The sequence below is a fragment of the Heloderma suspectum genome, chromosome 2 (assembly GCF_057233095.1).
Source record: "Heloderma suspectum isolate Gila_16-S chromosome 2, 16-S_ref, whole genome shotgun sequence".
NCBI lineage: Eukaryota > Metazoa > Chordata > Lepidosauria > Squamata > Helodermatidae > Heloderma > Heloderma suspectum.
Window position 1 is genome coordinate 252,131,702 of NC_139459.1, and position 16,524 is coordinate 252,148,225.

A 16,524-nucleotide genomic window follows, 5' to 3' on the forward strand; every position below is an offset into this window, starting at 1 on the left:
GCTTCGATAATGACTATGGATGTGCCTGCATGGAGTATTTTGGAGAAAGAGGCTGTGGGATGTGGCCTCTGCTCTGCTTCAATGAATTCAGCACAGATAACTTCCCTTGAGCTCTGTGACATGTTTTATACCCAGTCTGTGCTGATTCTCCAGTGGTCTGTGCAGCAGCCTGAGGGAATTGCAGCATGAAGGCATGTTTAAAGCAAACATAGTTTTATGGCTCATAGCAGTCAAAGAAGGGGATTGGAACCCCAATTTATGCCATTCTAAACCTCCTTGACAAAAGTGCAGTCATTAAGAATAATTGCACATTTTCATAATAGCAAAAGCGGGGAGGACCATAGCTCAATTGTAGAGCACATTTTATTTATTTATTTATTTATTTCATTTCTATACCGCCCAATAGCTGAAGCTCTCTGGGCGGTTCACAAAAACTAAAACCAAACAACACACAATAAAACAATTTAAAATATATAGAACATTAAAACCACAATATAACAATACAACCACAATAAAACCTAGCAGCAGTACAGGAGTTTAAAATATAGATTTAAAACAGCAAAGATAAAAATTTAGAAAGCTAAAATGCCTGGGAAAATAAAAAGGTCTTCACCTGGCGCCGAAAGGAGTACAATGTAGGCGCCAGGCGAACCTCACTAGGGAGCTCATTCCAGAGGCGGGGTGCCACAACAGAAAAAGCCCTCCTCCTAGTAGCCACCCGCCTCACTTCCTTTGGCAGGGGCTCACGGAGAAGGGCCGCTGATGATGATCTTAAGGTCCGGGCAGGCACATATGGGAGGAGGCGATCCTTCAGGTAACCTGGCCCCAAGCCGTTAAGGGCTTTGAATGTTAACACCAGCACTTTGAATCGGGCCCGGAAATGGACTGGCAGCCAGCACAGCTGGAAAAGTACTGGCGTAATATGAGCTTTGCGTGCAGAATGTCCCAGGTGCAAAGCTTGCCATCTCCAGTTTAAAAAGGGTCAGGCAGCAGGTGATGGGAACATAACTTTCTCTGCCTGAGACCTTGTTTACACTTAATAGAAGCAGCCCTCCAAGGCCCAACCTGATACTGGGCTAGAATGACAAATAATGTGACCTGGTATAAGGCAGCTTCATATGAGGGAATGAGCTGTAATCATCTAAAAGCAGTAGTAGAATCTTGAGAAAAGTACAATTTCAAGGAAATTGTATTCGTATCATCCAGAGAGCCCTGCAGCAAAGCAAAACATGCCAAAATCACCCCCTCAAAGGTGCTAGGTGGTATTTTAAGGCAAACAATGGCTTGGATACTAAGTGTGGCTTCCACGAACAGAAGGATCCCTCCCATTTGGAGAAGGGCTTTTGGGTCTGTTGGCAGAAGAGGAGAAAGTAACGTTCCCTGGTTTTCCATGCAGCCCCCAGCACCTTGCCCCTCTGTTCACGTTATGTGCGTTTCTCCAAACATTTAGAGCAAATGATGGGGCACAGGGATCTGCAAAGGTAAGAGAATGGCAGAAAGAGCCTCCCCTTCTATCAGTGGGATCATCCTGTGAGTGGAGTTCTACTCACAGAATCTCAGGATCCAAGCCAGTGTTTTATATTTCCAACTCTTACCTCCTGTCAAAAAGGGAATGTGGTAGGGTAGTTGTGCTAATCTACTTTCTCTGTAGCGCCACTGGATTCTGGCTTATGTTACTTTTTTCCAAGGTTCTCCTTCCATTTGGATGGGGCTTCCTACGTATTTCGAAAGATAGTCAAGTTGTGGGTGTCTTGCAAATTCCCATCAAACAGATCCCCAGAAATTGTGGCACCGATTTCACTTCACATTCCGCAGCCTTGAAATTCTCCTGGAAACTCTGCCTTCTTCGTAAGAGCCACATCCTGCATTTTCACAAAAGAGCCAAACTGGGAGCATGGGAACATACCCTGTGCATCTGAGAGAGCATTACTCCTACTGACCAGTCAGTGTATTTTGTCTTCCATTGTCAGTTTTCTGCAATTTGAGGATATAGCAGTTTAGGGAAAGCTAGACCTGGTTTTAAGGAGAGTTATGTGGAATCTGTAGTATTGCTTATAGTTAAATCTTCCACCTACTCATATGCTTTTAACTCATCTCCCTTATACTAGACTATGCACAAAATTGAGTCTATTCGTGGTTAAATAGTTGGGCAATAGAGTCTGCTATTTAGTGGAAGATTTATGCAAATGGCTTTTTTTGTTTCACACGAATGGGTCTTATAGCCCGTAAGTTTCATTGATAATGTAATTACACTATTACTTGCCATTTCAAAGCAGCAAGCTGCATGGAAGCATCCAATTTAACTGCCATATAGGAATGTTTAAACTCTTATACTTCACTTACTAAAGCTTTCCTGCAATAAATGTAGAAGTGCATATATTACTATTCTGTTCTGGAGTTTTACTAGGTTTTTTAAATGACATTCATGATTACTTATATATTTGGATTTTATCATCATTGTACAACTCATTTACTAGTACTAGCATAGATTTAATTTCTTCTCCATCCTTTGTTCCTTCTTGTTGTTCTTGATTGCTTCTTGGTGTACTGATGTGAATTTGCATAAGAGTCTATGCTTATACATTGGTGTGCTAATTTAGTGTTGTGAGGTATTGCTTGATTTATGTTTTAAAATGCATTTATGTGAACAGGGAAAAACTCTAAGTAATTTTTGAGATCACAAAGTGATTGACATAAAGAAGAACACTGCAAGGGAGAAATCAAATTGAGAGGGAATTAATAGACCCTCTAAAGAATCCTGCCCACAAATGTGAAATAATGGCTATGGGAGATAAATCACTTACTTTGTCCTCTTTGCACCGAACCTCAATTTTATGCACCGTTGTTAACCATTTTGTCTTTCAGGACCCTCAACGAGATGTATACCAGGGGCAAAACCCCATGTTATCAGTAACTGAATAACTGCTTTTCAGTTTCCAGGAAATGTACACTCCTCTTTTCCTAAACTATCACTTTTATAAGTTAAGCTTTGCAAATAAACAGTGCCACAAATACTGAGGCTATCTCAGTTACTATTGTCACATGAGAAACAGGCTTTATAACCTTTGAACAAATTCAAGCAAAGTGTTCACATGTTTCCTTATAGTAATGTAAAATGCAAGTTGACGGTGTGTTAAGTAAACAAATAACTGATGAAAAAAAATCCCCTCCCAAACTTCACTGTTGCTCATTGATATTCATAGGCACAACTAGGAGAAAGATATAAGTTAATTCCAAGAAAATGTAACAGTACTATTTAGGTGGCTGCAGTGAGTGTTAGTCCTATGCTCTTCCCCCTTTTGTTTGTCAGGGGAGGGTATTGGAAGACTTTACTTCCAATTTTAAGGAAACTACAGTTCTCCATGATGTCTGCAGGCAGGGAACTGTGGTTTGTTTACACGATGCTTAGAGAGAATAAGCCATGATGAAACTGTGTGGTTTCAGATCCTGGCTTGTTCTCAAAACATACATTAAACAAACCACGGTCCCTCCAATTTCAGACATAGGAAACTCTGGTTTGTTTAAAGTCAAAACTGGATGCTTCTGATCTGAAAAGAGGTCAGATCCATGTGCATTGAGAGATTCAAAACATATCCTGCATTCATGAAAGAATTGTGATTGACTGTGCACCCTGTAAAATAGAGACACTTCCCAGTCCAAATAGAAAGAAATGTCTGGGGGTTCTGGGGGTGGGGTGGGGTAGAGAATTACCATTCAAATTGTACTTTGAAATGGAAAGAGGTAGGTTCTCAATTTCGATATTCAAATTCAAAGTCTAGATATTCTCTTACAAAAACTGATTACTGACCATGAAGAACATCTTCACTTCTCTTATGATAAACTTTGTTGTTGTTGTTCAGTCGTTCAGTCGTGTCCGACTCTTCGTGACCCCATGGACCATAGCACACCAGGCCTTCCTGTCCTGCGCTCTCTCCCGGAGCGTGCTCAAGTTCATATTCATTGTATCCATGATGCTATCTAGCCATCTCATCCTCTGCCGTCCCCTTCTCCTTTGGCCTTCAGTCTTTCCCAGCATCAGGGTCTTTTCCAGGGAGTTTTCTCTTCGCATTAGGTGGCCAAAATATTGGAGCTTCAGCTTCAGGATCTGTCCTTCCAAGGAGCACTCAGGGTTGATTTCCTTTAGGATGGACTGATGTAACCTCCTTGCAGTCCAGGGGACTCGTAAGAGTCTTCTCCAGCACCACAGTTCGAAAGCATCAATTCTTCGGCGCTTAGCCTTCCTTATAGTCCAGCTCTCACAGCCATACATTACTACTGGGAAAACCATAGCTTTGATTAGACGGACCTTTGTCGGCAAGGTGATGTCTCTGCTTCTTACTATGCTGTCTAGGTTGGCCATAGCTTTCTTCCCAAGGAGCAAGCGTCTTTTAATTTCATGGCTACAGTCACCGTCTGCGGTGATCTTGGAGCCCAAGAAAGTAAAATCTGTCACTGCTTCCATTTCTTCCCCTTCTATATGCCAGGAAGTGATGGGGCCAGATGCCATGATGTTCGTTTTTTTAATGTTGAGTTTCAAACCAGCTTTTGCACTCTCCTCTTTCACCCTCAACAAGAGGCTCTTGAGATCCTCTTCGCTTTCTGCCATTAGGGTGGTATCGTCTGCATATCGGAGGTTGTTGATAATTCTCCCAGCAATCTTAATTCCGACCTCTGATTCATCCAACCCGGCATTTCTCATGATGTACTCTGCATAGAAGTTAAATAAGCAGGGTGACAATATGCAGCCTTGTCGTACTCCTTTCCCAATTTTGAACCAATCGGTTGTTCCATGTCTGGTTCTGACTGTTGCTTCTTGACCCTCGTACAGGTTTCTCAGGAGACAGGTAAGGTGGTCTGGTACTCCCATCACTTTAAGAATTTGCCACAGTTTGTTGTGATCCACACAATCAAAGGCTTTAGCGTAGTCAATGAAGCAGAAATAGACGTTTTTCTGGAATTCTCTTGCTTTCTCCATGATCCAGCGAATGTTGGCGATTTGATCTCTAGTTCCTCTGCCTCTTCTAAACCCAGCTTGTACTTCCGGTAGTTCTCGGTTCACATACTGCTGAAGCCTAGCTTGTAGGATTTTGAGCATCACCTTGCTGGCATGTGAAATGAGCGCAACTGTGCGGTAGTTTGAACACTCTTTGGCGTTGCCCTTCTTTGGAATTGGAATGTAAACTGACCTTTTCCAGTCTTGTAGCCACTGTTGAGTGTTCCAGATTTGTTGGCATATTGAATGCAGCACTTTAACAGCATCATCTTTTAGGATTTTAAATAGCTCGGCTGGAATACTGTCATCTCCGCTAGCTTTGTTGTTACTAATGCTTCCTAAGGCCCACTTGACTTCACTCTCGAGGATGTCCGGCTCAAGTTCAGTGACCGCACTCTCATGGCTATCAGGGACATTCAGATCTTTCCTGTATAGTTCTTCTGTGTATTCTTGCCACCTCTTCTTAATCTCATCTGCTTCTGTTAGGTCCCTGCCTTCTTTGTCCTTTATCATGCCCGTCTTTGCACAAAACGTTCCCTTGAGATCTCCAATTTTCTTGAAGAGATCTCTAGTCTTTCCCATTCTGTTGTTTTCCTCGATTTCTTTGCATTGTTCATTTAAGAAGGCCTTCTTGTCTCTCCTTGCTATTCTCTGGAACTCTGCATTCAGTTGGGTATATCTTCCCCTTTCTCCCTTGCTTTTCGCTTCCCTTCTTTCCTCAGCTACTTGTAAAGCCTCCTCAGACAGCCACTTGGCTTTCTTGCATTTCTTTTTCTTTGGGATGGATTGAGTTGCTGCCTCCTGAACAATGTTACGGACCTCCGTCCATAGTTCCTCAGGCACTCTGTCTATCAGGTCTAATCCCTGAAATCTATTCCTCACCTCCACTGTATATTCATCAGGGATATGATTTAGGTCATACCTGAAAGGTTTAGTGGTTTTCCCGACGTTCTTCAATTTAAGCCGAAATTTTGCAAGAAGCAGCTCATGATCTGAGCCACAGTCAGCTCCAGGTCTTGTTTTTACTGACTGTATGAAGCTTCTCCATCTTTGGCTGCAAAGGACATAATCAATCTGATTTCGATATTGACCATCTGGTGACGTCCATGTGTAGAGTCGCCTCTTGTGCTGTTGGAAAAGAGTGTTTGGTATGATCAGCATGTTCTCTTGGCAAAACTCTATTAGCTTTTGTCCTGCTTCATTTTGTACACCAAGGCCATGCCTGCCTGTTATCCCGGTGATTTCTTGACTTCCTACTTTAGCATTCCAATCCCCGATGATGAAGAGGACATCTTTTTTTGGTGTGAGTTCTAGAAAGTGTTGTAGGTCTTCATAGAACCGATCAACCTCAGCTTCTTCAGCATCAGTGGTTGGGGCATAGACTTCAATTACTGTGATGTTGAATGGTTTGCCTTGGATTCGTACTGAGATCATTCTATCATTTTTAAGATTGTACCCCAATACTGCTTTTCCCACCCTTTTGTTGACTATGAGCGCTACTCCATTTCTTCTAAGGGATTCTTGCCCACAATAGATGATGGTCACCTGAATTAAATTCGCCCATGCCTGTCCATTTTAGTTCGCTGATTCCCAAGATGTCGATGTTCAATCTTGCCATCTCATGTTTGACCACCTCCAGCTTACCTTGATTCATTGATCTGACATTCCAGGTTCCTAAACAATATTGTTCTTTACAGCATCGGATTTTCTTTTCACCACCAGACACATCCACAGCTGAGTGTCCTTTCGGGTTTGGCCCAGCCGCTTCACTCTTTCTGGCGCTACTTGGAAATACCCTCTGCTCTTCCCCAGTAGCATATTGGACACCTTCCGACCTGAGGGGCTCATCTTCCGGCATCATATCTTTTAGCCTTGTGATACGTTCCATGGGGTTTTCTTGGCAAGAATACTGGAGTGGGTTGCCATTTCCTTCTCCAGTGGATCACATTTTGTCAGAACTCTCTGCCATGACCTGTCCGTCTTGGGTGGCCCTGCACGGCATAGCTTATGGCTTAACTGAGTTACGCAAGCCCCTTCGCCACAACAAGGCAGTGATCCATGAAGGGGAGATAAACTTTAGGACAGTTTAAATGGGTAGATAGTGAAGAAATATGCATTTCAAATTCTCCCGTGCAACTGTTAGGCTATGTTCACACAATTGCTTTTCTGACACCACAAATAATATTTGAAGTACCCATATCCACCCTGATCACTTTCATATTGTAGCCCACAGATCTGACATAATTGTCATTATTTGAAGTTTTGATATGAGTAGAGTGGAATGTGGAGGATATGACAATGGTCAAAAATTCCCACCTCATTCAGTTACTGTTTTGAAATTATCTTGTATACTAGATGAGAATTTAAAAATCTATGGTTAATGTGTTTGCATGGTAATATTGTAGAGATTTAACTAACAAATCCAAATTCACTGTCACAATTATTTCTTAATTCACCCTCTTGGCAAACTTCTTAAACAGTCACAGCAAACTGTTGACATAAATCTGTTGTCTCTCCCCTCGCCCCCCTCCCACCAATCTATTGAGAAATACCAGGAAAATGCTTCTTGATTTCATAATGGAGTCTTCTGTTTAGGGGGAGGCAATCCTATAAAATTGTGCCCAAAGTAAGTGTTCAGAATTTTCTTCTACCTGCGTAATAATTTGTGATAAGTACTCTTTGCTTTTTCCTCTAGTATCCAAGTCCAATGGAGAAACACGTTATGGCTGTAAAAATGGTAGAAGAGAAAACAGGCAAGCTTGACATTTTCCTGTTTACTTACAATGCTTAACCAAGTTTTCACATACTTACAAGTGCTTTTGAAATCATATTCAGAATTATTTTGCTAAACCTCCTGGTTATTGTTCATCCACTTGTAGAATGCACACAGATGTTTTGATGGCCAGTGAATGAGGGTTCACTGTTGACTTCAGCTAGTCTTAAGAACGGCATGAGTTTATGCAGTTTGCAAGGTTGTTGTGTGGAAGGAAGCTGGTGAAAGCTCTCCCACACCTCTTACCCCACAGTCCCCCAGTCCTCATTGCCTGCCATCCCGATGCACAGGTATGTGCCAGTTGTTCTCCTGAACCTTAGTGCCTCTCCTTTCTTTAACCCAGAAGTGTCAAACCTCTTTCAGCCCAAGGGCCAAATTCAATTTTGAAGAAGTGCTCAGGGGCTGTATTCCAGTGACGGGCGGGACTGAAGGCAAAAGGGGGTGGGACAAAGGTGAAAGGGGTGGGGCCAAAACCGCAACATATTTTAGCTTAAAGGACTTACTGCCAGTGACCAAGGGGAGGCATTTCAACATTTTAGAATGGAAAAACACATACGTGAAAGCCTGGAAACTACCACATGGTGAGGGGGAATGGGCCATCTACTCCAGGCCTGAGGTTCAACACCCCTGCTTTAGCTTATGTCTGACCAGACAAGAGATGTTTTGGGGGTGCTGTCAGCCCACCTTGGCAACTGGCAGAGGGGAAGTGCAACAGGCATATTTTTCCTCTGTCAATTTTTGGCATAAACTGGTAACAGATCGCTAGTACCTACTAGTAACTGGAATGTTTTATACCTTGCAGCAGCCTTTAAAATGGGACCAACATGTTACTATGCACAATTCTGTTAAGATATGCATAAATATCCTATTATGTTCTTTGTGTAGACTCAGCCTCTGCATACTTTTGTAAGCAAGTCCCTGAAAATTCTGCTAGAGTAGAAATATCAGCAGAATTTCGGGAAAATTGGAGAATTCCTATTACCAGATTTTTAAGGTAGAATACCACATTCCTAAATTTGCATTCAGAATGAATATTCACTTCAGTCCACAGTTTCTGAAATTCAAACTCTGTGGTTCAGAGCAGGCCAGAAATAGCAATTTATTAACAGTGTCTCTGCATCATAGTCTTTCTCTCCATTGCACACAAGCCTTGACTGGCTCTTGAAGACAAATTGCCCAGTTACCCACCGTAGGCACGTTGTTTGCCACAAGTTACTGTGGTTGATGTTTCTCCTCCCTAGGCATCTGCCAGGGTGCTGTCTTTATTTCCTCCCCTGAGAGCCACCTTCTCATCAGTCTTTCAGATTGGAATGACAGAAGAGCAGAAAGTAGGAATACCCTGAGCAGAGGAAAAGGGAACATGTACTAGTGCCGCTCCCATGCAAACAGCAGTCAAGGACTGTATAAAAGGTGATCCCTGCTGTGAGGAACTGGAGCTGAGGTGGGCAGGGCTCCCATCATCAATTCCACCTCTCACTTTTTTCTCATGGATTTTGGTCTTTTTAGAGGCTCAGGAGACTTTGGGGGAACAAAGTTATTTTCTCAGCCATTCAAATTCTGTACTTTCCATTGCATATTATTATATATAGCAGTTTTATCCATCCTTTTCTCTTGGGAAATATCCATTTATGAACCCTTGTAAATGTGTCACATTGGGAAAGCCAAATGTACTGCCAGTGTGGTTATTTAAAATCTACTGCAAAATGCTGCCTCCCAGCAAAAAATCCAGATAAACTTTGTGTGAAAAAGGTTTGCCTCCTCCTAAGGACTGTTTTTTCAGTGGGCTATTTGCCCAGTCAGAACATCAATTAACATCATCCTGAGGCTTCTGAACTTGAAGGGGATCATTACGCATTAAATACAAAATGAGTTTGGAAGCCAGTCACGTTCTTATTGTAGCTCAATAACTCTAATTTGTTAAGGTGTGTGTGTGTGTGTGTGTGTGTGTGTGTGTTTAAAGTGAGCTTTGTTTTTGTCATGGGCCCAACTCAGTACAAAAATAAATTTTAATTGTCTAAGAGAATTGCTTTAGGCCTCAAACATTGACAGTGGTGGGCATCGGTGAGGTATTTTGTGCTCATAGGATGTACTTCAGAATGCAGAGTGAGCAAAATGAGCCATTTTTGATCTGACGTGCTGGCCCAGGAAGATATTTGAAGCTTGTAGCTTAGTGCCTTAGAAATTAACTCCCTGACTGCTCCATGCTAAATCTTACAGAGCTTTCAGTTCAGTCCCAGCCAGCTCTGTGAAGGCTTAATTTGGCACTGTGTGTTATGCTTTGCCTCCAGCACAGATGCCAATAAAATGTTTGATCCAAACCATCTGTTCCCAGGCTGGTAGGGGTTTTTGGTTTGTTGAGGTGGGCAAAGATACTACCCTTTTTGAACTAAGCATCGTTTAAACTTTTTCATCATGGTCCATCTGGCAGATGGGCTGGAATTCTTTGGCTGCTAAGATGGGAAGGGAAACTAAATCCCTCCTCCACATGTAAGCTTCCTAGCTTCCTGCTTATAGCTGCAACACAATTGTTTGACTTTGTTTGGTTGCTATGAAAACTTGCTTTCTTCTGTGCTCAGATTTGTCTACAGGAATCATATACCGGAGAAGGATTGCAACATGCCAGAATGTAATTCCACAGATTTTAAGGAAGGTAATTAATTTCAGTCAGTATTGAAACTTGCTGGGTTTTAAGGATATAGGGAAACTACCCAAGTTTGTGCTTGCACAGGAAAATTGTTCATTGTGCGTGTGAACTATGAAGGTTTATCTGCCTGTATGATCCAAGTGACTGAATAATAGGACTGCAAAAAATGTCATTTTCTAAAACAAGCCTTAACTTCAACATGAGAGCTTGAAAAATAAATTGTAGCAACATCCTTATAGTCTAAGGAATCTTGTTCTAGAATCATGACAAGATGATGATTTCTTCGCTTTAAACTTCTTGTTCCCTAAAGTTTCAGATTAACAACCTTTCAGATTTATGTTCTGCTATGCATCATGTTCCATTTTCTGAGCTGATGACTTTTAATCTTGATCCTATATATTGAAAGTTAAATAATTTATTTCTATCACATTTCTGTTTGCCTTTTCCATGCCTCGTCCAGATGGGAAAACATAAAATTTCCAGGTACTAAACAGAATGTAAAATGAACCAAATGTTTTGGCTGATTCTGTTTTGTGTGTAACTCTCTGCAAATGACTTCTGTTCAAAACCTTTTCTTTAAACAAAACATATAGGCAACTAAAATGACAAACACAAGTTGATGCTTTACTTAAAATGTTGCCGTTGGCAAAATCTAACAAGGCATTGAGCAGTGAGAATAAGTCTTTAAATGCTTGCATGATTTCATCACTAACTACTAAAGTTAATTTGTGTATTAGTGTCAAGGGATACATGTTATTGATGGTTTTTATCCTTAGTATAGCTATTTATTTTCATTGTATGAGGATGGAACAAATGCTAAATATAAATAAATTAGGGTGCAATCCTATGCCTGTTGAGATAGAAAAAAGTCCTAAAATTCCCAGCATGTTTCAGCCAGCCATACTAGCTGAGGCATGCTGGGAGTTGTAGGACTTCTTTTCCATCTAAACAGGCATAGGATTGCACCCTTATTCTTTCTTTCTTTCTTTCTTTCTTTCTTTCTTTCTTTCTTTCTTTCTTCAAATAGCTTGACATTATTGAAACATGTAATCATTATGTCCAACAGATCAGTGTTCTAAAAGTGTCTGAGGTCTACTTAGAAGAGGAATCTTGGCTTAATATGCAGGAAAGAATTATGTCTATGAAGACTCGGTGTCTTACTTGGACAGAATATGCCAGTCTAAAAGAAGAGTCGGTCTTCAGAGAAAGCTTAGAAAATCCAAATTGGTAAGATATAGATGCTTTATGTGCACATAGTTGTGCATCAGGGATGGGGAACCTCAGGCCTGGGGGCCAAATCCAGGACCCAACTCCTGGGGTCTCAATCCAGCCCTTCAGGGTTCCCCAGATGGCCATGCCCCCTTCCCTTAGCCCAACCCCTTTTCCTCCAACCACCAATCGTTTGGTGACATCCTGGCTTTTTTGCAGTTTTTCCCCATTCTAAAAGGTGGAAATGCCTCTCCTAAGGCTTTGTAACTGGCAGGAAGAGCTTTAAGCTACAACATGCTGGTATTTTTTGAATTTTGGCCCTGCCCCTTTTGCCGTTGGCCCTGCCCACCAGCGCAGTGCAGCCCCCAAGAGCCTCTCCAAAATCAAATTCAGCCCTTGGAATGAAAGAGGTTCCCCACCGCTGTTGTACATGGACTTCCAGTTAATTTTCATATATTGTGTTTGGCAGGTTATACCAGCAGGATCTGATGCTCTGTGCCTTGGAGATTATGGGCAACCATAATGCATCTGGTAACCTTCAAGGCATAATGTCACTGCTGATAGGTAAGTTAGGCCTGCACAATTTGTGACCCAAGCCAAGTGAAGCCTGTCTGCTGTGTTTGGATGCTGGGGGCAGGGCTACCTAAGACTTCAAGAACAGGCTCTGTGTTTTTGTCAGTACCTGGTAAGCCCTCCAAATACAGAGCTGCTGCATTGTGTCAGAAATGGGTGGGTCAGATCTTGTGCAGGCAAACATCGTATAAGGAGGCATAAGCAAAAGTGGGAAAGCATCTTTTAAACCACAGATAGGCAATGTATAGCCCTCCAGATGATGTTGGATTTGCAGCTCCCACCATCCTGTAAGAGAACCTGTATTCATATCCATGCCCATATTTGTTCTTATGGAACTATCCTGCATAAATTCAGTCTCATATTTCTCAGTCTAGAGCAGGGGTGGGCAACATGTGGCTCTCCAGCCCTAGCCAGCATAGCCAGCGATGAGGGATGACAGAAGCTGAAGTCAAACAACATCTAGACGGCTGCACATTCCCCTTCCCTGTTTTAAACATATTTGTTCCCTGGTTGTCTCTAAAGCCATGTTTCTACCTTTTTACTACCATAATGTGGTAGGAAATAGAAGAAAGGATTGCAAGTTGGGTTTTGCATAGTTGGCTCTAAAAAGAATAATGTTTGAAATTCTGGGTCCAAGGTAATCCTAATACTGTCTCCAGTATAACTTATGCAATATTTTTACATTATTTTCACTCTTTTCCATCACTTATTCTGATTTTGCTAAGTCATAGGGAGGGGCAAGTAAATTCTGCAGACCAATGAAACCCCACCCCAAACCAATGGAATTCCTATTCTACCACCTCTCTAGCTCCTTTCAGTTTTTTGGCTTGTTCAGGTTTTTCTCTCTCTCTCTGTCTCTCTGTCTCTGTCTCTCTCTCTCTCTTGTTGTAACTATTGTCTGTTTTCTGATAAAACTGCAATAAAAAATGACTTACTAGTAAGAATTACTTGTACGCTTTCAAAGTTGCCTTCTTAAACACAAGGCCAGAAACTTGCCGATTTTGTTAAAATGAGGTTCTCAGGAAGCAGCATCAAATAACGTATTCCTTTGGGTTTCTGTGCTCTCATTGACTTGAAGTACAAATAAATACAAGCCAAGGACTGGGAGGCATGGGAAAACCCAGTGCTAACAACAATGCTGAAAGTGCTTTAAGTACTTATATGTCTTGCCCGTTATGTGAATCTTCTGCTTTCAAGGTAGTTTTTTAGTTATTAAATCTGCAAACTACATTTTTATTTCAGAACTACTCAAAGCAGTGAATATAAAATATAGTACAAAAAGAAGAGATGATAAAAGCAATAAAATGATGTAGGACAGATCATAATGGGCAAAAAAGATGCCCAGCTGACTTATGCAAAAGCCCCAGTGCGGGTATCTCACAGGCAAGGTAGTTCAATAATACTTTAGCTGGTTTATTAAACAAAAATATTCAGTTGTATTGCATAATGTGTTTTTTAAAATCATAATATTTTCAAAAACACATACATTTAGACTCTCCTGGCTGGACTTATTTAGGCCAACTCAGGTTTTATTTGTGATTTATTTATTGCCTTTGTTCTGGTGAAAAGCAACAAATGTAACAAACACTTGATAAGAATAGGAATGGCACCCAGGCATAATTGCAGTGTTAAAGAAGACAAACGTGGTGAGCCGTAAAAGGATCTTGAATGAAATGATCTACTGGAGCATCTACTGACTCATTGCAATAATGCTTCTGTAGAAAGCTCCATGAAGTAAAAAAGAAACAAAACAATAATCTTCCCTAAGTTAATAAAATATATTGTGAAAAATTATAGGAGTTGGCAATGCAAAGACGCATGGAATATTTTTTGGATAGCTGTTCTTATGCTCAGTCAGTTTTATTCCAGGAATCTATTCGATAGCTTATTGGGATCTAAACTAAATACTTGTCACTCTTGCTTAGACTCGTATGCAAAGAGCTAGGGCAGCCTTCATTCAGGCACACCTTCGGTGGAGTGGGAGCTCTCTTTCCAAGGGTGTGATCCCATTCTGCTGAGGGATCATAGATATTCTAACCAGCTGGTTGGAGCAGAAACAATGCATCATTACTGTACTGGAATTTCTGAGGGTGTTAAATAAACACCAGCATACTCTTGGGATCTAATTGGTAAGAGGGCAGGCAGAATGGGCAACAAAATGTAGCAGGCTGAAGTGTGATTTTAAAAGAATGCTGATATACATTGGTGGAAAAATATGCGCAGCATCAAACAATATCTGGATTGGTATATGTGAACTAAGCATTGCTCTCTGAAATCCCCGGAGACTGGGAGAAGCAAACTGTGATCCTTTGGTTCAAAATCCCATGCAGTATTTTCTCATTCGGGTCTTGTGATGCATTTCTTCTAGCTAGCTGGTTTCCTTCTTAAGTTTCCTTCTTGTCGATAAATCACATGAGGTGATACAAAGTTGACCCACAGTCTCTGGTAAGCACATGAATCATCTTTTGTTGCTGTATATCCTGGAGAGATGCTAAGAGATTCAGTGAACCATTACGTTGCACTGCAGTTTGCAAATAAACACATCACTGGCAACTTTACCCCTCTCATCTGTGAGAATTATAAGGTGCTCCTGACCAAGTGCAATGGTCCTGCTGTTTCTCAGCATATGTAATGTTGGCAATATAAATATGCAATGCAAACATCAGGACGGTTATTAATTTGTGTTCTTCGGGTTATATAAGCTGGTGGCCAGCTGCGCTGAAGAGCAAACCTCTTCAGTGTTATTGGGGAGTACGAGTGGCCAGGTGCATTTCCCCCCTTTCAGCCTTTTCTCAGACATCTGGTGTATGTCATTATTGTGGGAGAAAGGACAGCTAATATTCTGCTAGTTTGTTCCAAGAGAGTGTTCCTACACAACACAAATGACATACACACAAATGCATAGATTCTGTCTGTAATATTAATAACAGGTGGGACCTGCAACAAAATGTTGCAGTGTATCCTCACCTCTTAACAGAAGTGCTCCTGTTCAGGGTTCCAGCCAGGCATTTCCTCCAAGCAGGGCCATTTCATTATGTCTTCCCTGGTTTTTCCATTTTTCTTTTCCAACTGGCACAAAACATTATGTGACTACTGAACATGCTCAGGTGTCATTGGGCTGTTCTTGAGGGTTTTTTTTTTTTTTTTGCCCCCTTACGTTTTTTTAAATGAAATGCTTTTTACATTAGTTCCTAAAGATGCTCAAGCTTGATAGGGAGAGAAACCTCCTGGCTGGAGAGTGGCCACTGAGCATTCTTTGTTGCACATACAGAAAGTTGCTTGCAGGTGTTTCCACTGTGTTGACTTTGATTCAAGGTACCTCTGCACTTGCATTGGCTAACTTCCAGCAATGGGAAAAGCCTTTGATGGTAAGGGAGAAATACTAAGCAAGTGGAATCATTGGAGGGCAACCCTGGGAAAAGTAGCCCTCCAAATAAGTTAACAAAAGTAATGGCAAAGTATACCGGTAGCCTCATGTGAATTGAAAAACAATTTTTTTGAAAAACTTCCTCAGGTATTAGAGGCAACCCTGGCACCTTGAGGTACCTTGGTGATGACTTACTTGGTCACCAGTTCATTTAGAAGAGCTGTGTGACAATTCTCAATTCCTGTGAAAATGTTTGCAATGTATGTTTACCAGATGTCTACAGTTCTTTTTGTTTATCTTATATCAGTGACTTAAACATTTGTGATTTATTTATTTATACAATGGCTTATACGCTATGGCTTATACATTTGGGGAGGGGGGGACGACACAGATTTTTGCAGTGTGAATTTTGCTTCCTTTTATTCTTCTCACCTACCCTGCTTTTTAAGGTATGCTGGCATCATTTTCGATAGAGTATCTGAAAGGCGCCCCTTGAATTTACAGCAGCAGCCCTTTGAAATTACACCTTGCCAAAGCTTTGTTCTGTGCTGTTAACTGAACTTTGCCTCTAATCTGCATTGGATAAAGTGATGTATCTTTCTCAATAGCCATAAAGAAACCCAGAAGATGGAAAGTCAAAGTTGATGTGCTCTGTGCTACGAAAGCTCACCATGTACCTGGATATGAAAGTAGAAACATATCTGATAGGAAGATCAGACAAACTGGCCTTTGATCCTTTTTCTTGGGAAGAAGAGTTTCTAGACATTCTATCCCAATCCTCAGGGGGAAGGTTTGCCTTGAAAATGCCAAACTGAGGACCAAACTGGATGTTGCTGTAGATCCAAAACTTTATAAGCTTGGCAAATGTCTGTTGGGCTGGTAGAACAACATGGAGCTGTTGTTTTTAAAAACTGAGGATTAAACTTTGGTTTGCCGTCAGTGCTGCTACAAAGGCTAATGGGTTT

General features: G+C 41.3%; 1 protein-coding gene across 8 annotated transcripts in view; it reads left to right on the forward strand.

Annotated features, from left to right (window-relative positions):
* PRELID2 (PRELI domain containing 2) overlaps window positions 1–16,524 on the forward strand; it is a 53,695-nt gene that overhangs the window by 12,611 nt on the left and 24,560 nt on the right. For 2 of the 8 annotated variants that reach the window (XR_014788382.1, XM_084838762.1), the window contains exons 2-5: window positions 7,689–7,746; window positions 10,343–10,416; window positions 11,477–11,637; window positions 12,089–12,183. Coding sequence is in view for 7 of the 8 variants with exons in the window: in XM_084838762.1 (XP_084694888.1) it covers window positions 7,689–7,746; window positions 10,343–10,416; window positions 11,477–11,637; window positions 12,089–12,183 (388 nt within the window). In the remaining variant the exon portion in view is untranslated. Of the gene's footprint in view, window positions 1–7,688; window positions 7,747–9,042; window positions 9,177–10,342; window positions 10,417–11,476; window positions 11,638–12,088; window positions 12,290–16,524 lie in introns of those variants that run through there. The other 6 variants (XM_084838766.1, XM_084838764.1, XM_084838767.1 and 3 more) reach the window with 5 other exon arrangements.